This window comes from Mirounga angustirostris, unplaced genomic scaffold, assembly GCF_029215605.1.
Source record: "Mirounga angustirostris isolate CCGP_5_RB_7025 unplaced genomic scaffold, mMirAng1.0.hap1 SCAF_6, whole genome shotgun sequence".
NCBI classification, from domain to species: domain Eukaryota; kingdom Metazoa; phylum Chordata; class Mammalia; order Carnivora; family Phocidae; genus Mirounga; species Mirounga angustirostris.
The window spans coordinates 102,487,906-102,511,757 of NW_026991714.1; the positions used below are offsets into that span (position 1 = coordinate 102,487,906).

The window sequence follows — 23,852 nt, forward strand, 5'->3', positions numbered from 1 at the left end:
AATAGATGATTAGATTTAAAGGGAAAAAAATGTCAGAAGCTCAGACAGTGAGCTACATTACTACCAATGAGCAAGGAGAGTATTCTAATCTAATATATGAGAGAGGTTACAATCTGAAAAGCAACAGATTCCTTTATATCAGTGGTCCCCAAAGATCTCAAAAGTTCTCAAGGTTAGTCTACTGGTGGTTCCAAATGCAAGTTACAACCAAATTAAATGGTTCCTGGATGTGAAACACAACCTGTAGATATTCTAAAAATGAAGAATCATTGTTAGAAAATCGTAAGTCTATAGTTAGCCACTTCTCTGAGCTAAATATAAATCCTTGCTTATTGAAAGGGTTGCACAACTGAGTTAGGATTATCAGAGCCTAGCCTCATATGAAGGAACTTAGGCAATATGACACACTAATCAACTTTAAACAAGTTAAGATTGCCATTTTGGTAATCATAAGAGTTTTCATCCTTGTCTAGTTTGTTTATGCCCTTCTTTCAAGTGGAAATCTTTATTCCTAAGTACCTTTTTTCACTGGTATCTCCTTTATAAGTATGTTGGATGGTTTTTGGGTGACAGTTCGATCCTGAGATTGTGTGGGTAAAATGTGTTCTCGTGAGTCAGACTGCAGTTTGGAAGATTCTTCAAGAAAGTCATCTAGAATGGATGATGGAGCTCCTGGTCCTAAATTGATTAAACTTTAATGAGGAAAAAAAAAGACCCTTCCTACATTGGATATTAAAAGGTTATTACAGGAGATAAAATACAATTATTTTCAAAGCATAAGAAACATATTTCCTAAATATTGCATGGACAGACTTGTTTTATTGACTTTTTATATATTTTTTAAAGATTTTATTTTTAAGTAATCTCTACACCCAATATGGGGCTTGAACTTATGACCCTGAAATCAAGAGTCACATGCTCCACTGACTGAGCCAGCCAGGTGACCCAGACTTTTTCTATTTCTGAATAATTTAAAGATTACAAGCTAAACTGACAGCACAACTTCTACAACTATGACCCCTAGGTCTAACCCTGCTGCTAGCCTAAGTCATAATGATGTCAAACAAATACCTATTATAAAAGTTATTTGCTAAGCCCAGAATGTCACGAATCCGAATGAGAAGGTTAATATATTTTTAGATTAAATTAAAACTCTTGAAGGACAGGAATTCTGTTCATCTTAGTGTTCAAAAATCACCATCATCATCATTTTAAGTAGCTATATTTGAGCATGACTATATGCCAGGAATTGTACTAAAAATTGTACTAAAAACCTTAATGTATAATTTCATTTATTTTTCACAACATTCGCTATGCTCCTTTAAACAAAAGTGAATCATAGAGAAGTTAAATAATTTGCTGAAGCTCTTGAACATGTCTTGCTGCCTCTCAAATAAATAAATGTTTGATGAGTAAAAATAAAAAGCAATGCCAGGCAGGAAATGAACAGTGCCAGTTGGCTCCCAATCAGAAGAGGTCACCCTCAGCTAGAGCAAAAGACATGGCTTTGAAAACGGCTGGAAGTTAGATAGGTAGAGGGGGAGGGGCATTTAAGGCTGAGAGCATGCTATTGGAAAAAGCACAGAAGTAGTGAGCTAATTATTTTAATGGGTATTGAGGATTACATAGAGAAAATTAAGGGAAAGACTGGTTGGGGCTAGACTACTGACATTTTAATGTTAGGATTTTTCTTCTGTAGACAAAAGGAGAAAACAAGAGTTTTGAACAGAAAAATTAGAAAATGAAAGTGATATCTTATGAAGATTACTCTAGCAGTGCTATGTAGCAAGGAGAAAAAAGTACAGAGGTACTACAAAGAGGTTTGTAACAAGGCTGTTACAACAATCTAGATATATGGTAATGAAGAGTAGTGGAAGTTTAAAGGGAAGATGCAAGGAACATTTTGAAAGAGAACCAGATAGTCTTGAGAATTAACCTGAAATAGGGATGGGGGAAGTTCAATCTAGAAAGGAAGAGGAAACAGGGATGACTTTGAGATCATGAGCTTGGGTGCTTAATACAGCAATGTAGAGTCAATTTGGGAGATAAGGAGTTGAGTTTACTAGTAGAAAAATCCAGCTCCTGGGTTCTGGAAGGATGTCAGGGCTAAATATAGAAATTTGAGAGTTATCAGTAGTAAAATGGGAACTGTGAGCACAGGTGAGCTCTTAGAAAGTAAGACTATATTATTGGGAGATGATTACCTCTAATGAGTAGAGAAGAAAGAGAGGCTAACAAAGGAAACCCAAACTGTTGGGAGATGTAGGAGGCAATGCCACCTGTATTTCAGGAAGGAGAGGGTGGTTAAATACTTCAGACTGATGATTGAGGAGTAAGTGATGATCTTAGTGAAAAATATTAATATTCAACTTTTCTGAGGTATAATTTACATATAATAAAATGTTCCCTTTTAAGTATATACTTCAGTGCATTTTAACAAATGTATACATTTATGTAATCACCATCACAATTAAGATACAAAAGATTTCTAATATCCCAAAAAGCTCCCCTGTGTTCTTTGAAGTTAATCCTCAACTCCCAGCCCAAGGCAACCATTAATCTGCTTTCTATCAATACAGGTTAGTTTTGCCTTTTCTATAATTTCATTTAATGGAATCATATAATATGTACTCTTTTGCATCTGGCTTATTCACTTAGCATAATGTTTCTGAGATTCATCCATGTTGTATGTATCAGTAATTTGTTTCTTTTTTATTGTTGAGTGGTTTTTGATTGTGTAGATAAGAGAAAATTTATTATACCTTCATCTATTGATAGGCAGTTGGATTGTTTCTAGTTTTTCCCTGCTATACATAAATTTGCTATGAATATTTGTGTACAAATCTTTGCAATGTTTCCATTTCTCTTGGGTGAATAGCTAGGAGTGAAATTACTGGCACATGTGTGTTTAACTAGTTTTAAACTGCCAGCTTTTCCAAGTGGCTGTTGCCATTTGGCACTCCCACCACAAATGTTTGAGAATTCCAGCTACTCTACATCCTTGCCATAACTTAGTGTTATCAATTTTTAAAACAATTTAGCTATTCTAGTGGTAAATTGCATTGATTTTCAAATGTAAGACCAAGCTTACAAACTTAATTCAATTGGATATTATTATCTTTTATATAGCTAAATTTTATGTAGTAATATTTGTTAAGAATTTTTGTATCTAGGAGCGCCTGGGTGGCTCAGTTGGTTAAGCAACTGCCTTCGGCTCAGGTCATGATCCTGGAGTCCCGGGATCGAGTCCCGCATCGGGCTCCCTGCTCGGCAGGGAGTCTGCTTCTCCCTGTGACCCTCCCCCCTCTCATGCTCTCTGTCTCTCCTTCTCGCTCTCTCAAATAAATAAATAAATCTTTAAAAAAAAAAAAAGAATTTTTGTATCTAGGTTCATGAAGGCTATTGATATGTACTCTTCTTGGGATGGCTTTGTCTGGTTTTGAATATCACAGTGATAACTATGGTCAAACTGTGGGAAGTATCCCCTCTTATATTTTCTGAGTCTATGGTAGGAATGGGGTAGGCCTGGAGTTTTCTTTGTCTTTTCTTTTTTAATTACATATTTAACTTCCTTATGCGAGTAGGACTATTCAGATTTTCTCTTTCTTCCTGAGTAAGCTTTGTATGTCTGTCAAGGTATTTACATTACATTCAAATTTATTGGCATTAAGTTATTAATAATTTCCCTTATTATCTTTCTAATATCTATAAGATCTGCAGAGGTGTCCCCTCTTTCATTCCTGATATTGGTACTATGTATCTTCTCTTTTTTTTTTTTCTAATCATATTCATCTATTTAATTGATCTTTTCAAGGAATCTGCTATTGGTCTCAATTTTCTCTATTCTTGTCTACTTTCTATTTCATCAATTTCTACTCTGATTTTTATTATTTTTTTCCTTTTACTTACTTTGGGTTTAATTTCATTTATTTTTTAGCTTCTTAAGGTAGAATCTTAGATAACTGATTTTAGACCTTTCTTATTTTTTAATAGAGGTATTTGAAGCTATAAATTTCCCTCTTGGAACTAATTTAGTTCATCTTACACATTTTGAAGTGTTATCATTCAGTTCAAACTATTTTGTGATTTCTTCTTTGATCTATGGGTTATTTAGAAGCATATTGTTTAATTTATAAATACTTGAAGTTTTCCTATATATCAAATGATGAGCTGGTAAATGTTCCATAAATGGGTTTTGGATATATTGAAGACTGGTTTGTAGTGTTTGCTGATTTCCATGATATAAATTCTCCTATCATAGCCGATTTCAAGCAGCCAATGTTACATCACTGAATGCAGAGTTAGGAAGAGATGCACAAGAGCATACCATTACATAGTATTTCTATATAAGAATACAATTATATATAAATAACTTCAACAGCAGAGATGATAATAAAATGTAGTAAAATAATAAAGAAGTGATAAGTTTTGGGTTTTTTTTAAAGTTTTATTTATTTATTTGACAGAGAGAGACACAGCGAGAGAGGGAACACAAGCAGGGGGAGCAGGAGAGGGAGAAGCAGGCCTCCCGCTGAGCAGGGAGCCCGATGCGGGGCTCGATCCCAGGACCCTGGGATCATGACCTGAGCCAAAGGCAGATGCTTAATAACTGAGCCACCCAGGCGCCCCAAGAAGTGATAAGTTTTGAATATTACCTTTTTTAGGTTGTTCTTGTTGTTGTCTTCAATTTACATGGAGCTTTATATTTTGAGACTCCACATAAGTGCTCTCAATTGCTACTTCTAAGGACTTTTTAACTCTTTATTTTGAAATAATTATAGATGCACAGGAAATTGCAAACATAGAGCATATAGTCCCATGTACCCTTTACCAACTTCTGTTCAATGGTGACATCTTATACAACTATAGTATGGTATAATATCAAAACCAGGAAACTGATATTGGTACAAAACTTAAATGCACTAAAGACCTCATTCTGGTTTTGCCAGTTTTCATATGCATTTGTGTATATGTGTGTGTGTAGTCCTAAGCAATTTTATCCCATTTATAAATTCTATTAAACACTACCATAATCAAGATACACATTGTTAGGTTACAAAAGCAAAAATCAACAAGTGGGGCTATACAAAACTAAAAAGTTTCTGTACAGCAGAGGAAGCCTACGAAAAAATGAAAAGGCAACATACTGAATGGGAGAAAATATTTGCAAATCATATATCTGATAAAGAGTTAATATTCAAAATATATAAAGAACTCCTATAACTCAGTAGCAAAAAAAAATCTGATTTTAAAAATGAGCCGAGGATCTGAATAGACATTTCTCCGAAGATATACAAATGGTCAACAGACACATAAAAAGATGCTCAACATCACTAATCATCAGGTAAATGCCTATCATAACCACAATGAGATATCACCTCACACCTGCTAGAATGGTTATCATAAAAAAGACAAAAAATAACAAGTGTTGGGGAGGATATGGAGAAAAGGGAACCCTTGTGTACTGTGGCTGGGAATGTAAATTGATGCAGCCACTATGGAAAACAGTATGGAGTTTCCTCAAAAAATTAAAACTAGAAATATCCATATGATCAAGAAATTTCACTTCTGGGTATTTTCCAAAGGAAATGAAAACAATAACTTGAAAAGATATATGTACACTCCCATGTTCATTGCAGCATTATTTACAGTAGCCAAGACATGAAAGCCAACTAAGTATCCATCAATGGATGAATGGATAAAGAAAATGTGGTGTACATATATACAATGGAATATTATTCAGCCATAAAAAAGAATGAAATATTGCCATTTGTAACAACATGAATGGACCATGAGGACATTATGCTAAGTGAAATAAGTCAGACAGAGAAAGACAAACACCATATGATCTCACTTGTATGTGGAATATAAAATAAACAAAAACAAAAACAAAAAAAAACAGCTTTGAAAGTATAGATACAAAGAACAGATTCATGGTTGCCAGAAACAGGGAATAGGGGTAGGTGAAATGGGTGAAGGTGGCCAAAAGGTACAAACTTCCAATTAAAAAATAAACAAATTAGGTAATGTACATCATGGTGACTATAATTAATAATACTCTATTGTATATTTGAAAATTGCTAAGAGAGTAGATCTTAAAAGTTCTCATCAAAAGCAAAAAATTGTAACTGTGTGAAGTGATGAATGCTAAGTAGTCTTATTGTGGTGATCATTTTGCAATATGTACAAATGTTGAATCATTATGTTGTACACCTGAAACTAATATTATATGTCATTTATATCTCAGTTAAAAAATATACTAAAAACTCGTAAAACTCAACAATAAGAAAACAAAAACCTGATTAAAAAATGGCCAAAGACCTTAATATATACATCATCAAAGATCTATAAATGGCACATAAGCATATGATAAGATACTTCTCATCTTATGTCATCAGGAAGGTTAATAATAGGAGAGACTGCCCATGTGTAGGAACAGGGGTATATGAAAACTCTCTAAACCTTCCTTTCAAAGTTGCTGTGAACCTAAAACTCCTCTAAAAATGAAGTGTATTAAAAATAACTGATTAATATAAACTTTTAAAATTAAAAAACCCAGATGAAATTGATGAATTCCTAAAAAGTATAAAGTGCCATGAATAACAAAATAAGAAATAAAGAACATAAATATTAAGAAAATGAAATGGTAGTCAGACACTTTTTCCTGCCAAAAACCCAGGTCCTGGTTACTTTATTGGTTGAGTTCTGTCAAATTTTCAAGTCAAAATCAATTCCTAACATATATAAGTTGATAAAGAATAGCAAAGGAACAAAACTGCCTAATAATCTTGATTATAAAACTAGATGACAAAATAACATTATAGGCTATTCCATTAACATAGATGCAAAGATCCAAAATAAAGTTTGGCTACTCAAATCCAAAGGTATATTAAAAATTAATGCATTATAATCAAGTAGGATTTATGCCTTGAATGCAAGGATTGTTCAATATAAAAGAAATCTATCAATGTAGTTCAAAATCATTTTATTTTTTTCAACTGATGCAGAAAAAGAATTTGATAAAGTCCAGCACCTATGAATGAAGAAAAAATTCTTTGAAAACTAGGAACAGAAGGGATCCTCCTTAATTCCATAAAAGTGTTTTAGAAAAAGCTTACAGAATATTTTATTTTTGTTTTTTATTTTATTTTATTTTATTATGTTATGTTAGTCACCATGCAATATATCACTAGTTTTTGATGTAGTGATCCACGATTTATTGTTTTCGTATAATACCCAGTGCTCCATGCAGTACATGCTCTCCTTAATACCTATTACCGGGCTAACCCATCCCCCCAAACTCCTCCCCTCAAAAACCCTCAGTTTGTTTCCAGGAGTCCATAGTCTCTCATGGTTCGCCTCTCCCTCCGATTTCCCCCACTTCATTTTTCCCTCCCTTCTCCTAATGTCCTCCATGCTATACCTTATGTTCCACAAATAAGTGAAACCATATGATAATTGACTTTCTCTGCTTATTTCACTTAGCATAATCTCCTCTAGTCCCATCCATGTGGGTGTAAAAGTTGGGTATTCATCCTTTCTGATGGCTGAGTAATATTCCATTGTATATATGGACCACATCTTCTTTATCCATTCATCTGTTAAAGGGCATCTCCGCTCTTTCCAGTTTGGCTATTGTGGACATTGCTGCTACGAACATTGGGGTACATATGGCCCTTCTTTTCACTACATCTGTGTCTTTGGGGTAAATACCCAGGAGAGCAATTGCTGGGTCATAGGGTAGCTCTATTTTTAAATTTTTGAGGAACCTCCACAGTTTTCCAAAGTGGCTGTACCAACTTGCATTCCCACCAACAGTGTAAGAGGGTTCCCCTTTCTTCACAACCTCTCCAACATTTGTTGTTTCTTGCCTTGTCAGTTTTTGACATTCTAACTGGTGTAAGGTGGTATCTCAATGTGGTTTTGATTTGAATTTCCCTAATGATGAACATTTTTTCATGTGTCTGTTAACCATTTGTATGTCTTCTTTGGAGAAGTGTCTGCTCATGGATGAAATACCTCAACGTGAGACAGAATATTTTATATTTAATTGATAAATTTTAAATTCATTCCCATTAAGAAGGGAAAGAAGACACGGTTGACCACCACAACTAATATATAACATATTATTGGAGATAGTAAGAAGACATGAGTAGTATGATGATTGGGAGGGAAAAGGTAATGCTATCATTATTGTTAATAGCAGATGATATGGTAATCATAGTCTAGAAAAAAAACAATAGAATTAATAATCTATTAAATCAATAAAAGTCTAATAAGATTATCATATATAAACTCAATCTAAAAAACAATAGTATACACTAAAATCTAAAATGTCAAAATCAATAGCATACACTAAAAAAATGCCAGCAATAGCCAACAAGAAAATATAATTAAAATAAGATACTTTATGGTAGCAATGGTATCTATAAAGTTTTTATGAATTACTTAAACAGAGCCTCGTTGGAAAAAAATGTTAAAACTTTGATAAAGGACACAGATGATCTGAGGATATGGACAGGCCCTCCACATACTTGGATAGAATGGTTTAATAACATAAAGATGTTAATTATCCCTAAAATTATTTGTAAGTTCAGTAGGGTCCAAATAAAAATTGCAACTAGATTGTTTATGTATTTGATAAACACTATAAAATCCATATGGATAAATAAAGATCCATGAATAGGTAAGTCAGGTATAAAAAGGCAAGTAAATGGGAGAACCTGGTATACCAGATATTAAGGCATACTACAATACCACAGCAATAAAAAGAATACAATATTGTTTGAAGATCAGACCAGTAAGACAGAATAAAAAGCTTGGAGACATATACCTTAAATTAAAACAGGGAGTAGGAGACCTGGATTTCGTCTCCTCTCAGGAATTCAGCTGGATAGGGATCAAACCATTCTGAACACCTACAAACCCAACAGGAGATCGAAGAAAAGAATACCAACAACTCTCTGAACAGAAAAGCGACCACTTTCTGGAAGGTAGGACGTGCGGAGAAGTGAATCCGAGGCGATATTCGGGAGGATAGACGGCAGGGGAGGGGCCTCTGTCCGCCGCTTCTGGCAAGTGATAGAGCCGCGGAGCACAAAATCGGAACTTTTAGAAGTCAGCTCTGCTGAGGGACGTCACTCCGGTGGCTAAGCGGGGGGTGGAACCCTCGTGGGACAGTGTGGTCTCAGGACCCTCGGGGTCACAGAAAGACTGAGGGTGCCCGAGTGCGGCAGAGCTCCCAGGGATAGGAGCAGGGAAGCCGGCTGCAGAGACGGAACCAAGGCGTGGGCTCCCAGCTCGGGATTGCCATAAACAGTGATCCGCGGCACACTCGGGCCACTGCTCCTCCAGCAGGGACCCAACAAGCGGCAGATCCGGGGAGACTCCCCTCCCTCCCCCGGGAGGAGCGGTGTGGGAGCGCACCACAGGGATCTGCTGGGTTTGGAGACTCCACACAGGGTCGTGTGCCAGAGATAGAAACGCGCGGTCACAGGCCTGGTGAACACAGAGTGTGGCTGGAGACCGGGGAGACGGGAGTGACTGGTGGCTTTTCTCTGGGGGCGCACTGAGGAGCAGGGGCCCCCGAGTTCTCGGCTCCTCCGGGGCAGAGATTGGGAGGCCGCCATTTTCACTCTCTGCCTCCAAAGCTGTAAGGAAAGCTTGCAGGGAACAAAAGCTCCGGAGAGCAAACCCAAGCAGATTACTTAGCCCAGACTGGTCAAGGGCGGGGCAATTCCGCCTCCGGCAAAGACATTTGGAAACCACGGCAACAGGCCCCTCCCCCAGAACATCAGCGAGAACAGCCAGCGAAGATCAAGTTTACCGATCAATGAGGAACGGCAGAACTCCAGCACTAGGGGAATAATGCACATAGAATTCATGGCTTTTTTACCATGATTCTTTAGTCTTTCAAAGTTAAATTTTTTTTTAACTGTCTTTTTTTTGTTGTTTTTGAATTTTTCTTTTTCCCTTTTTCAACCAACATCTTATCAATCCCTTTTTTAAAAAACATTTTTATTTTTCATTTTTAGAGTCATATTCTATCCCTTCATAGTAGTTACCTGTATCTTTGGCATATATATATAAGTTGTTCTCTCTTTAAAATTTTGAGATAGTTTCTTCTAGCAGATCAAAATATACCCTAAATCTCTAGTGTATGGTTTTTTTCTACTCCCCTGCCTGATCACATTCTCTCCCTTTTTTTTAATCCTCTTCTTTCTTTTTTCAAACAACTTCTTATCAATTCCTTGTATAAAATTTTTTATAATTTCCATCTTTACAGTCATATTCCATCCCTTCATCATATCAACCCTTATTTTTGTACATATATAAGTTTTTCTTTTAAAATTTTGGGAGGCACTTTCTTCTACCAAACCAAAATACACCCAAATCTAGTGTGTGGCACTGATCTATATACCAGCCTGATCATATTTGATCACATTCTGTTTTTGTTTTGTTTTGTTTTGTTCTGTTTTTGTTTGTTTTTATCTTTATCTTTTTTTTCTTCTTCTTTTTCTTTTTTCTCTCTTTCCCTTTCTTTTCCCACTGCTTCAGGTCTTTTCTGATTTGTTTAGAGTATAATTTCTGGGGACGTTGTTACCCTGCTAGCATTTTGTTCTCTCATTAATCTATTCTCCTCTGCACAAAATGACAAGACGGAAAAAATCACCTCAACAAAAAGAACAAGAGGTAGTACCGACTGCCAGGGACCTACTCAATACAGACATTAGTACGATGTCAGATCTAGAGTTCAGAATCATCACTTTAAAGATACTAGCTGGGCCTGAAAAAAGCATGGAAGTTATTAGAGAAACCCTTTCTGGAGAAGTAAAAGAACTAAAATCTAACCAAGTTGAAATCAAAAAGGCTATTAATGAGGTGCAATCAAATATGGGGGCGCTAACTGCTAGGATAACTGAGGCAGAAGAGAGAATCAGTGATATAGAGGACCAAATGATGGAAAATAAGCTGAGAAAAAGAGAGATAAACAACTACTGGATCACGAGGGCAGAATTCGAGAGATAAGCGATACCATAAGACGAAACAACATTAGAATAACTGGGATCCCAGAAGAAGAAGAAAGAAAGAGAGGGGCAGAAGATATATTGGAGCAAATTATAGCAGAGAATTTCCCTAATTTGGGGAAGGAAACAGGCATCAAAATCCAGGAAGCACAGAGAACCCCTCTCAAAATCAATAAAAATAGGTCAACACCCCGACATCTAATAGTAAAACTTACGAGTCTCAGAGACAAAGAGAAAATCCTGAAAGCAGCTTGGGAGAAGAGATATGTAACCTACAATGCTAGAAACATTAGATTGGCAACAGACCTAGCCACAGAGACCTGGCAGGCCAGAAAGGACTGGCAGGATATATTCAGAGCACTAAATGAGAAAAATATGCAGCCAAGAATACTATATCCAGGTAGGCTGTCATTGAAAATTGAAGGAGAGATAAAAAGCTTCCAGGACAAACAAAAACTAAAGGAATTTGCAAACACGAAACCAGCCCTACAAGAAATCTTGAAAGGGGTCCTCTAAGCAGAGAGCCTAAAAGCAACATAGACCAGAAAGGAACACAGAAAATATACAGTAACAGTCACCTTACAGGCAATACAATGGCACTAAATTCCTATCTTTCAATAGTTACCCTGAATGTAAATGGGCTAAATGCCCCAATCAAAAGACACAGGCTATCAAAAAACAAGACCCATCGATATGCTGTCTGCAAGAGACTCATTTTAGACCCAAAGACACCCCCAGATTTAAAGTGAGAGGGTGGAAAACCATTTACCATGCTAATGGACACCAAAAGAAAGCTGGGGTGGCAATCCTTATATCAGACAAATTAGATTTTAAACCAAAGACTGTAATAAGAGATGAGGAAGGACACTATATCCTACTTAAAGGGTCTATCCAACAAGAAGATCTAACAATTGTAAATATCTATGCCCCTAACATGGGAGCAGCCAATTATATAAGCCAATTAATAACAAAAGCAAAGAAACACATCAACAACAATACAATAATAGTGGGGGACTTTAACACCCCCCTCACTGAAATGGACAGATCGTCTAAGCAAAAGATCAAGAAGAAAATAAAGACTTTAAATGACACACTGGACCAAATGGACTTCACAGACATATTCAGAACATTCCATCCCAAAGCAACGGAATACACATTCTTCTCTAGTGCCCATGGAACATTCTGCAGAATAGATCACATCCTAGGTCATTAATCAGGTCTCAACCGGTACCAAAAGATTGGGATCATTCCCTGCATATTTTCAGACCACAATGCTTTGAAACTAGAACTCAATCACAAGAGGAAAGTCGAAAAGAACTCAAATACATGGAGGCTAAAGAGCATCCTACTGAAGAATGAATGGGTCAAACAGGAAATTAAAGAAGAATTTAAAAAATTCATGGAAACCAATGAAAATGAAAACACAACTATTCAAAATCTTTGGGATACAGCAAAGGCAGTCCTAAGAGGAAAGTATATGGCAATACAAGCCTTTCTCAAGAAACAAGAAAGGTCTCAAGTACACAACCTAACCCTATACCTAAAGGAGCTGGAGAAAGAACAGCAAGTAAAGCCTAAACCCAGCAGGAGAAGAGAAATAATAAAGATCAGAGCAGAAATCAATGAAATAGAAACCAAAAGAACAGTAGAACAGATCAATGAAACTAGGAGCTGGTTTTTTGAAAGAATTAACAAGATTGATAAACCCCTGGCCAGACTTATCAAAAAGAAAAGAGAAATGATCCAAATCAACAAAATCATGAATGAAAGAGGACAGATCACAACCAACACCAAAGAAATACAAACAATTATAAGAACATATTATGAGCAACTCTACGCCAGCAAATTAGATAACCTGGAAGAAATGGATGCATTCCTAGAGATGTATCAACTACCAAAACTGAACCAGGAGGAAATAGAAAACCTGAACAGACCTATAACCACTAAGGAAATTGAAGCAGTCATCAAAAATCTCCCAATAACAAAAGCCCAGGGCCAGATGGCTTCCCAGGGGAATTCTACCAAACATTTAAAGAAGAATTAATACCTATTCTTCTGAAACTGTTCCAAAAAATAGAAATGGAAGGAAAACTTCCAAACTCATTTTATGAGGCCAGCATTACCTTGATCCCAAAACCAGACAAAGACCCCATTAAAAAGGAGAACTACAGACCAATATCCCTGATCAACATGGATGCAAAAATTCTCACCAAAATACTAGCCAACAGGATCCAACAGTACATTAAAAGGATTATTCACCACGACCAAGTGGGATTTATCCCTGGGCTGCAAGGTTAGTTCAACATCTGCAAATCAATCAATGTGATACAATACATCAACAAAAGAAGGAACAAGAATCATATGATCCTCTCAATAGATGCAGAAAAGGCATTTGACAAAGTGCAGCATCGTTTCTTGATCAAAACTCTTCAGAGTATAGGCATAGAGGGTACATACCTCAATATCATAAAAGCCATTTATGAAAAACCTACAGCGAATATCATTCTCAATGGGGAAAAACTGAGAGCTTTCCCCCTAAGGTCAGGAACGAGGCAGGGATGTCCACTATCACCACTGCTATTCAACATAGTATTGGAAGTCCTAGCCACAGCAATCAGACAACAAAAAGAAATAAAAGGCATCCAAATCGGCAAAGAAGAAGTCAAACTCTCCCTCTTTGCAGATGATATGATACTTTATGTGGAAAACCCCAAAGACTCCACCCCAAAACTGCTAGAACTCATACAGGAATTCAGTAAAGTGGCAGGATATAAAATCAATGCACAGAAGTCAGTGGCATTCCTATACACCAACAACAAGACAGAAGAAAGAGAAATTAAGGAGTCGATCCCATTTACAATTGCACCCAACACCATAAGATACCTAGGAATAAATCTAACCAAAGAGGCAAAGGATCTGTACTCAGAAAACTATAAAATACTCATAAAAGAAATTGAGGAAGACACAAAGAAATGGAAAAACGTGCCATGTTCATGGATTGGAAGAACAAATATTGTGAAGATGTCAATGCTACCTAAAGCAATCTACACATTCAATCCAATCCCCATCAAAATACCATCCACTTTTTTCAAAGAAATGGAACAAATAATCCTAAAATTTGTATGGAACCAGAAAAGACCCCGCATAGCCAGAGGAATGTTGAAAAAGAAAAGCAAAGCTGGCGGCATCACAATTCCGGACTTCCAGCTCTATTACAAAGCTGTCATCATCAAGACAGTATGGTACTGGCACAAAAACAGACACATAGATCAATGGAACAGAATAGAGAGCCCAGAAATGGACCCTCAACTCTATGGTCAACTAATCTTTGACAAAGCAGGAAAGAATGTCCAATGGAAAAAAGACAGTCTCTTCAACAAATGGTGTTGGGAAAATTGGATAGCCACATGAAGAAGAATGAAACTGGACCATTTCCTTACACCACACACAAAAATAGACTCCAAATGGTTGAAAGACCTCAATGTGAGACAGGAGTCCATCAAAATCCTACAGGAGAATACGGGCAGCAACCTCTTCGACCTCAGCCGCAGTAACTTCTTCCTAGAAACATCGCCAAAGGCAAGGGAAGCAAAGGCAAAAATGAACTATTGGGACTTCATCAAGATTAAAAGCTTTTGCAAAGCAAAGGAAACAGTCAACAAAACCAAAAGACACCCGACAGAATGGGCGAAGATACTTGCAAATGACATATCAGATAAAGGGCTAGTATCCAAAATCTATAAAGAACTCATCAAACTCAACACCCAAAGAACAAAGAATCCAATCAAGAAATGGGCAGAAGACATGAACAGACATTTTTCCAAAGAAGACATTCCAAATGGCCAAGAGACACATGAAAAAGTGCTCAACATCGCTCGGCATCAGGGAAATCCAAATCAAAACCTCAGTGAGATACCACCTCACACCCGTCAGAATGGCTAAAATTAACAAGTCAGGAAATGACAGATGTTGGTGGGGATGCGGAGAAAGGGGAACCCTCCTACACTGTTGGTGGGAATGCAAGCTGGTGCAGCCACTCAGGAAAACAGTATGGAGGTTCCTCAAAAAGTTGAAAATAGAGGTACCCTATGACCCAGCAATTGCACTACTGGGTATTTACCCCAAAGATACAAAAGTAGGGATCCAAAGGGGTACGTGCACCCCAATGTTTATGGCAGCAATGTCCACAATAGCCAAATGTGGAAAGAGCCAAGATGTCCATCGACAGATGAATGGATAAAGAAGATGTGGTACATATATACAATGGAATATTATGCAGCCATCAAAAGGAATGAGATCTTGCCATTTGCAACGACGTGGATGGAACTGGAGGGTATTATGCTGAGCGAAATAAGTCAAACAGAGAAAGACATGTATCATATGACCTCACTGATATGAGGAATTCTTAATCTCAGGAAACAAACTGAGGGTTGCTGGAGTGGGGAATGGGGTGGGAGGGATGGGGTGACTGGGTGATAGACACTGGGGAGGGTATGTGCTCTGGTAAGCGCTGTGAATTGTGCAAGACTGTTGAATCTCAGATCTGTACCTCTGAAACAAATAATGCAATATATGTTAAGAGAAAAAAAAAAAAAGAAGGTAGCAGGAGGGGAAGAATGAAGGGGGGGAAATCGGAGGGGTAGACAAACCATGAGAGACGATGGACTCTGAAAAACAAACTGAGGGTTCTAGAGGGGAGAGGGGTGGGGGGATGGGTTAGCCTGGTGATGGGTATTGAGGAGGGCACGTTCTGCATGGAGCACTGGGTGTTATGCACAAACAATGAATCATGGAACACTACATCTAAAACTAATGATGTAATGTATGGGGATTAACATAACAATAAAAAAATTAAAAAAAATTAAAACAGAAAAGACAGTTGTTTAATAGACAATTTTGAGAAAACTAGATCCCTCTACGGAGAAAAACAAAACTGGATGCTTACTTAGCATCACTTTCAAGGATGGAATCCAAACAAATAAACATAAACATAAATAAACATAAAACTAAGATTATAAAGTTACAAGAAATGTGACTTGAGGCAAGAACAATTAAAACAAAACTCCAAAGACCTAAAACTACAAAGGATATAGGAGAGTTGAACATATAATCAACTAATTCAACCTAACTAAAATTCTACAGAACACTCAACAGCAGCAGAATACACAATCTTTTCAAGTGAATATGGAACATTTATCAAGATAGATCACATGCTGGACCACAGAACAAGTCAAAATAAATTTAAAAGGTTTCAAATCATACAAACTGTGTTTTCTAGCCACAGTGAAATTAAATTATAGATTAAAAAACAAAGACATCTTTGGGTGCCTGGGTGGCTCAGAGGGTTAAGCATCTGCCTTCAGCTCAGGTCATGATCGTAGGGTCCTGGGATCAAGCCCCACATCGGGCTTCCTGCTCAGCGGGGAGTCTGCTTCTCCCTCATCCTCTGCCTCTGTTCCTCTCCCTGCTTGTGCTCTCTCTTTCTCTCCCTTAAATAAATAAATAAAATCTTTAATAAAAAAAAAGATATCTGGAAAAATCCCCATATATTTAGAAAATTAAAAGCATATAAAATTAAGTCAGGTAACAACAGATGTTGAGAAGGATGCAGAGAAAGGGGAACCTTTTTACACTATTGGTGGGAATACAAGCTGGTACAGCCACTCTGGAAAAAACAGTATGGAGGTTCCTCAAAAAGTTGAAAATAGAGCTACCCTATGACCCAGCAATTGCACTGCTAGGTATTTAACCCAAAGATACAAATGTAATGATCCAAAGGGGCACCTGCACCCCAATGTTTATAGAAGCAATGTCCACAATAGCCAAACTATGGAAAGAGCCCAGATGTCCAACGACAGATGAATGGATAAAAAAGATGTGGTATATATATACAACGGAATATTACTCAGCCATCAAAAAAATGAAATCTTGCCATTTGCAATGACATGGATGGAACTAGAGGGTATTATGCTAAGCGAAATAAGTCAATCAGAGAAAGACAAGTATCATATGATCTCACTGATATGAGGAATTTGAGAAACAAGACAGAGGATCATAGGGGAAGGGAGGGAAAAATGAAACAAGATGAAACCAGAGAGGGAGACAAACCATCAGAGATTCTTAATCTCAGGAAACAAACTGAGGGTTGCTGGACTGGAGGGGGATGGGAGGGATGGGGTGGCTGGGTGATGGACATTGGGGAGGGTATGTGCTATGGTGAGTGCTGTGAATTATGTAAGACTGATGAATCACAGACCTATACCTCTGAAACAAATAATACATTATATGTTAATAAAAAAAAAAAAGGAAAAGAATCACAAGAGAGGGATTGAGAGTGTTGGAAAAGAAAGTGAAGAGAAAATGAAAGAAATTTACTCTGCTACAATGATACCCCTCTTGTGGAAATATAGAAACAGATTCTCTAAGATTCAAAAACCTGAATAGCAACAATAAAAGCTTTAGACTTTCAATCATATGAATGAGGAATTATTTAGAAGGAGTCTTTCCTGGTATCCCTGGGACAACTCAAAACTCCCATCTACTGACTCATTTGACAATTATTTACTACCTAATGTGTGCCATGTCCTATTCATAAGGCCAGTAATTTTCCCAATAGCCACTCATCATCTCCATTTCCTGGTCCTACCTGCTGGGGCTTCCACCTTCATTGCTGTTGCAGAAGAACCATTAGTGATTCCCCAAGGGCCTAAACTGGATTCTTCTGCTTTGCCTCCTTCTTCAACGTACTCAACAATACCAGTGATCCTCTGCTTCATTACTTGTGCCTGAAGCATTCGTGCCTGAAGTTGTTTGAAGGCTTCATGAAATGCCATTTCCATTCGAATATCATTGTTTTGAATTTCATAGTACAAACCTGAAGAAAGAAAGATGCTGCAATAAATGTGACTGGTTTTCCACCATCATAAACTGAAGAACTGCAACATTTCACTTCTATTTCCCATATTTTTACCAAAGTTTAAGAACTATATGATGAGCCATTAAAGAATGAAAAGAGAAAGGGAGAATCTTATAATGGAAGAAAACACATTCATATCGCAGGAAAATACCATACCAAGTAAAGTCCAGGCTACAACATTAGTTGGTTCCAAGCAAGTAGCATCCTCAAAGAAAATTTCTGCCTGCTCATAGTTCTCCATCAGGACAGCCAGGACACCACACAGCAACAAGCTGAGAAGAGACCACCAACATGATTAACAACACGGTCCCATGTCACAGTCATGGAACCAAGATAATTTCATATAGAAGTTTATCTGCTCCCACTCATTCTTCAACTCCCTTCCACCCATACCTTTGGATATGATTCTGGTTGAGGGAAAGGGCTTTCCGAAAACACTCCTGTGCTTTGATGTTGTCCTCAGTTAGCAGGCAGAAGGCACCATAGTCCAGCCAGTGTTCCAGGTTCTGGGGCTCACGGACCAACCTCTATCACATGAAGCATCAGGAGGACCAAGGTTATTGTAACACTAGGTCATAATTTTTATACACATAACACCATAAATACTGTAAGTTGTATGAAAGTAGAAACTGTCATTTTTTTTATTTACCACTGAATTCTGAATGTCTAGAACAGTCACTATTCTGGCTCATAGCATGTGAATAAATACTTACTGGAATAATTTTAAAACTAAATCTTCAAGTCATTCCTTCTTAGTGTTGATGTTATGGTCACCAGAAGCTCCTCTAATTACGTGGAAACCTAGATTCATTTTATAGTTCATTTTAAAGAGTCACATATAATAATTTCTGTCATGGTCTTGAGATAGCAAATATAAGTTTAAGTACAAATATGTAAAATAAGCATCTCATAATGAGTGAAAACTACAAAACATTGCTGAAAGAAATTAAAGATGACATAAACAAATGGAAACACATCTTATGTACATGGATTGAAAGACTTATTATTATTAAAATGTTAATACTGCCCAAAGCAATTTACAGATTCAACACAATGTCTATCAAAATCCCAATATTTTTTTTGCAGCAATAGGAAAAAACATCCTAAAATTTACATGGATTCTCAAGGGACCCTGAATAGCCAAAACAATCTTGAAAAAGAACAAAACTGGAGGACTCATACTTCCTAGTTTCAAAACTTACAAAGCTATAGTAATCTGTGTGGTGCTGGTATCAAGACAAATACATAGAACAATGGAACGGAATAGAGAGCCCAGGAATAAACCCTCACATATATGGTCAAATGTTTTTTGACAAAGAGGCCAAGACCATTCAATATGTAAGGACAGTTTTTTCAGCAAATGGTGCTAGGAAAACAGGATATCCACATCTGCATGTAAAAGAATGAAGTTGGACCCTTACTTAATGCCAGATACAAAAAATAACTCAAAATGGCTGTATAATATTCCATTGTATATATATACCACATCTTCTTTATCCATTCGTCTGTTGATGGACATCTTGGCTCTTTCCATAGTTTGGCTATTGTGGACATTGCCATGGATGGAACTAGAGGGTATTATGCTAAGCAAAATAAGTCAATCAAAGAAAGACGTGTATCATATGATCTCACTGATATGAGGAATTCTTAATCTCAGGAAACAAACTGAGGGTTGCTGGAGTGGTGGGGGGTGGGAGGGATGGGGTGGCTGGGTGATAGACATTGGGGAGGGTATGTGCTATGGTGAGCACTGTGAATTGTGTAAGACTGTTTAATCATAGACCTGTACCTCTGAAACAAATAATACATTATATGTTAAAAAAAAAAAAAAAAGGAAGAAGATAGCAGGAAGGGAAAAATGAAGGGGGGGAAATTGGAGGGGGAGACGAACCATGAGAGACTATGGACTCCTGGAAACAAACTGAGGGTTCTAGAGGGGAGGGTGGTGGGGGGATGGGTTAGCCTGGTGATGAATATTAAAGAGGGCATGTATTGAATGGAGCACTGGGTGTTATACACAAACAATGAATCATGGAACACTACATCAAAAACTAACGATGTAATGTATGGTGATTAACATAATAAAATAAAATTTAAAAAAATAAATCAAAATGGATCAAAGACCTAGATGTAAGACCTAAAACCATAACATTTTGAGAAGAAAACAGCCCAGTAGCTTCATGATTCTGGATATGGCAATGATTTCTTGGATATGATACCAAAGGCACAGTTAACAAAAGAAGAAATAGACAAATTGGGTTTCATCAGAAACCTTTAAAAAAGTTTTATACATCAAAAGAAACTATCAACAGAGTAAAGAGGTAGCTCTCAGAACGAGAGAAAATATTTGAAAATCATATACCTATACCTGGTAAGAGGTTAATATTCAAAATATGTAAAGAACTACTAAAACTCAACAACAAAAAATTAAACAAACTGGCTCAAAAGTGGGCAAAGGACTTAAATAGACATTTCTCTGAAGATCTACAAATGGCCAAAATGCATGGGAAAAGATGCTCAACATCACTAGTCATCAGGGAATCAAACCACAGTGAAATACCACCTCACACCCATGAGGAGAGACACCGTCAACAAAATAGAAAATGTTCATAGAGGCGTTACTCATAACAGCTAGAAAGTACAAGCAACCCAAGTGCCCCTGACAGATGAATGGATAAGCAAAATGTGGTCTATACATACAATGGAATATTATTCAGCCTTAAAAAGGAAGAGAATGCTGACACATGCTACAACATGGATGAACCTTGAGGACACACGCCAAATGAAATAAGCCAGTCACAAAAGGACATAACATATTTATATAGACTGAGGTTTTGAAGTTGTTGTAGTCTAAATGTTCCTCTGTCAATTAATTTAGAATTTGGAACATATTTTCCTATTTAAAAAGTATAAATGTGAAAAGATGTTCAAAATCACCAGTCATTAGAAAAATGCAAAATAAAATCATGATGAGATACCCCTTCACACCCTTTAGAATGGCTATAATTTTTTAAAAGATGTATAATAATAAGAACTAGTGAGAATATGGAAAAAATTTATTGCTGGTGGGAATGTAAAACAATATAACCTCTTGGAAAACAGTTGGGCATTTCCTCAAAAAGTTAAGCATAGAGTTACCATATCACCCAGGAGTTCCACTCCTAGGTATACACCCAAGAGAACTAAAAATATAGGTCCATACAAAACTTAAACACTTTATTTATGAATGTTCATAGCAGCATTATCCATAATAGCCAAAAAGTAGAAAGCCATCAAATACCCACACCTGATGAACAAATAAACAAAATGTGCTATATCTATACAATGGAATGTTATTGAGCCATAAAAAGGAATAAAATACTAATACATGCTATGACATGAATGACTTTTAAAAACATTATGCTAAGTGAAAGAAGGTAGTCACAAAAGACCACATATTGTATGATTCTATTTATACATGTATGTTATACATTTATACTATATGTTAACATACAGTGTTATATTCATTTTAGGTACACAATATAATAATTCAACAATTTATACCAGTAGTCCGTGCTCATCATGATTAAGTGTACTCTCCAACCGCTTTATCTATTTCACCCATCCCCCCACCCACCTCCCTTCTGGCAACCACCAGTTTGTCCTCTTTATTTAAGAGCTTGTTTTTTTGTCTTTTTTTCTTTGTTCTTCTGTTTTGTTTCTTAAGTTCCACGTGTGAATATAATCATATAGACTTGTCTTTCTCTGACTTACTTCACTTGGCATTATACCCTCTAGGTCCATCCATATTGTTGCAAATGGCAAGAGCTTATTCTTTTTTATGGCTGAATATATATATATACCACATTTTCTTTATTCATCTATTGGTGGACACTTGGGTTGCTTTTATATCTTGGCTATTGTAAATAATGTTGCAGTAAACATAGAGATGTATATATCTTTTCAAATTAGTGTTTTCATTTTCGTTGGTGATACTGCATTTATATAAGCTGTCTACAACAGGCAAATCTATATATAAAGTAAACTAGTGGTTGCCTCGGGCTAGTGGTAAAGAGGAATGAGAAGTGATTGCTAATAGGCACAAGGTTTCTTTTTGGGGTAGTGCAAATGCTCTAAAATTAGATTGTAGTATTACTATGAACCTACAACTGCTCTTTAAAAAGTCTATTAAAAATTAGGGGCACCTGGCTGGCTCAGTGGAGGAGCATGTGACTCTTGATCTTGGGGTCATGAGTTCAAGCCCCATGTTGGGTATAGAGATTAATAAAAATTTTTGTAAGGGTGCCTGGGTGGCTCAGTCAGTCGAGTGTCTGCCTTAGATCAGGTCATGATCCCAGGGTCCTGGGATCAAGCCCCGTGTCAGGCTCCCTGGGAGCCTGCTTTTCCCTCTGCCCCTCCCCCCACTCATGTTCTCTCTTGCTTTCTCTCTCAAATGAATAAATATTTTTAAAAATTTTTTTGTAAAAATTAGATTGTGGTGATGGTTTCACAATTCTGTAAGTAAACTAAATGCCACTGTACACTTTATATTCATTTTTTATTGAAGTATAGTTGACATACAATATTATATTTTTTTTTAAGATTTTTTTTTTTATTTGACAGAGAGGGAGTATAAGCAGAGGGAGCGGCAGGCAGAGGGAGAGGGACAGGGAGAAGCAAGCTCCCACTCAGCAGGGAGCCCAATGCAGGGTTTGATCCCAGGACCCCAGGATCATGACCTGAGCCATAGGCAGACACTTAACTGTCCGAGCCACCCAGGCGCCCACAATATTGTATTTTTTTCAGATGTACAACATAGTGATTTGACAATTATATGCATCACAAAATCACAAAACTACACTCACCACAAGTGTAGTTACCATCTGTCACCATACAAAATTATTATATATTCCTTATGCTATACTTCTCATATTTATTTATTTATTTTATAACTGGAAGTTTGTACCTCTTCATCCCCTTCACCTATTTTGCCCATTCCCCCACCCCCACACAACTCAACACCAAAAAACCAAATAATACGATTGAAAATGGATAGAGAGGGGCGCCTGGGTGGCTCAGCTGGTTAAGCATCTGCCTTCTGCTCTGGTCATGATCCCAGAGTCCTGGCATCTGCAGAGCAGAGAGCCTATTTCTCCCTCTCCCTCTGCCCTCCCTCCCCCAGCTTGTGTGCTCTCTCTCTCTCAAATAAATAAAATAAAATCTTTTAAAACAATGGACAGAGGCGGCGGCGGCCATATATACAATGGAATATTACTCGGACATCAGAAAGGATGAATACCCAACTTTTACATCAACATGGATGGAACTGGAGGAGATTATGCTAAGTGAAATAAGTCAAGCAGAGAAAATCAATTATCATATGGTTTCACTTATTTGTGGAACATAAAGAATAGCATGGAGGACATTAGGAGAAGGAAGGGAAAAATGAAGGGGGGGAAATCAGAGGGAGAGAGGAACCATGAGAGACTATGGACTCCTGGAAACAAACTGAGGGTTTTAGAGGGAAGGGGTTGGGGAGATGGGTTAGCCCGGTGATGGGTATTAAGGAGGGCACGTATTGCATGGAGCACTGGGTGTTATACACAAACAATGAATCATAGAACACTACATCAAAAACAAATGATGTACTGTATGGTGACTAACATAATATAATTAAAAAAAACAATTCTGAAACTATGTTTAGATTTCATCAGTTTGAAACTTCAGAAATTAAAGTCTGACTCTGTGGAAAAAAATTAAAAAATAAAAAATAAATAAAAACAATAGACAGAGGACCTGAACAGACATTTTTTGAAAAAAGACATACAGGTGTCCAGCAGACACATGAAAATATACTCAACATCACTAATTATCAGGGAAATGCAAATCAAAACCACAATGAGGTATCACTTCACACAAGTTAGAATGGC

General features: G+C 37.0%; 1 protein-coding gene across 19 annotated transcripts in view; it reads right to left on the bottom strand.

Annotated features, from left to right (window-relative positions):
• CFAP70 (cilia and flagella associated protein 70) overlaps positions 1-23,852 on the bottom strand; it is a 125,156-nt gene that overhangs the window by 13,048 nt on the left and 88,256 nt on the right. For 18 of the 19 annotated variants that reach the window (XM_064594808.1, XM_064594812.1, XM_064594807.1 and 15 more), the window contains 4 exons: positions 18,337-18,470; positions 18,100-18,215; positions 17,674-17,901; positions 520-678 (listed from right to left, as the gene is read on the bottom strand). In XM_064594808.1, the coding sequence (XP_064450878.1) occupies positions 520-678; positions 17,674-17,901; positions 18,100-18,215; positions 18,337-18,470 (637 nt within the window). The remainder of the gene's footprint in view (positions 1-519; positions 679-17,673; positions 17,902-18,099; positions 18,216-18,336; positions 18,471-23,852) is intronic. The other variant, XM_064594814.1, reaches the window with a different exon arrangement.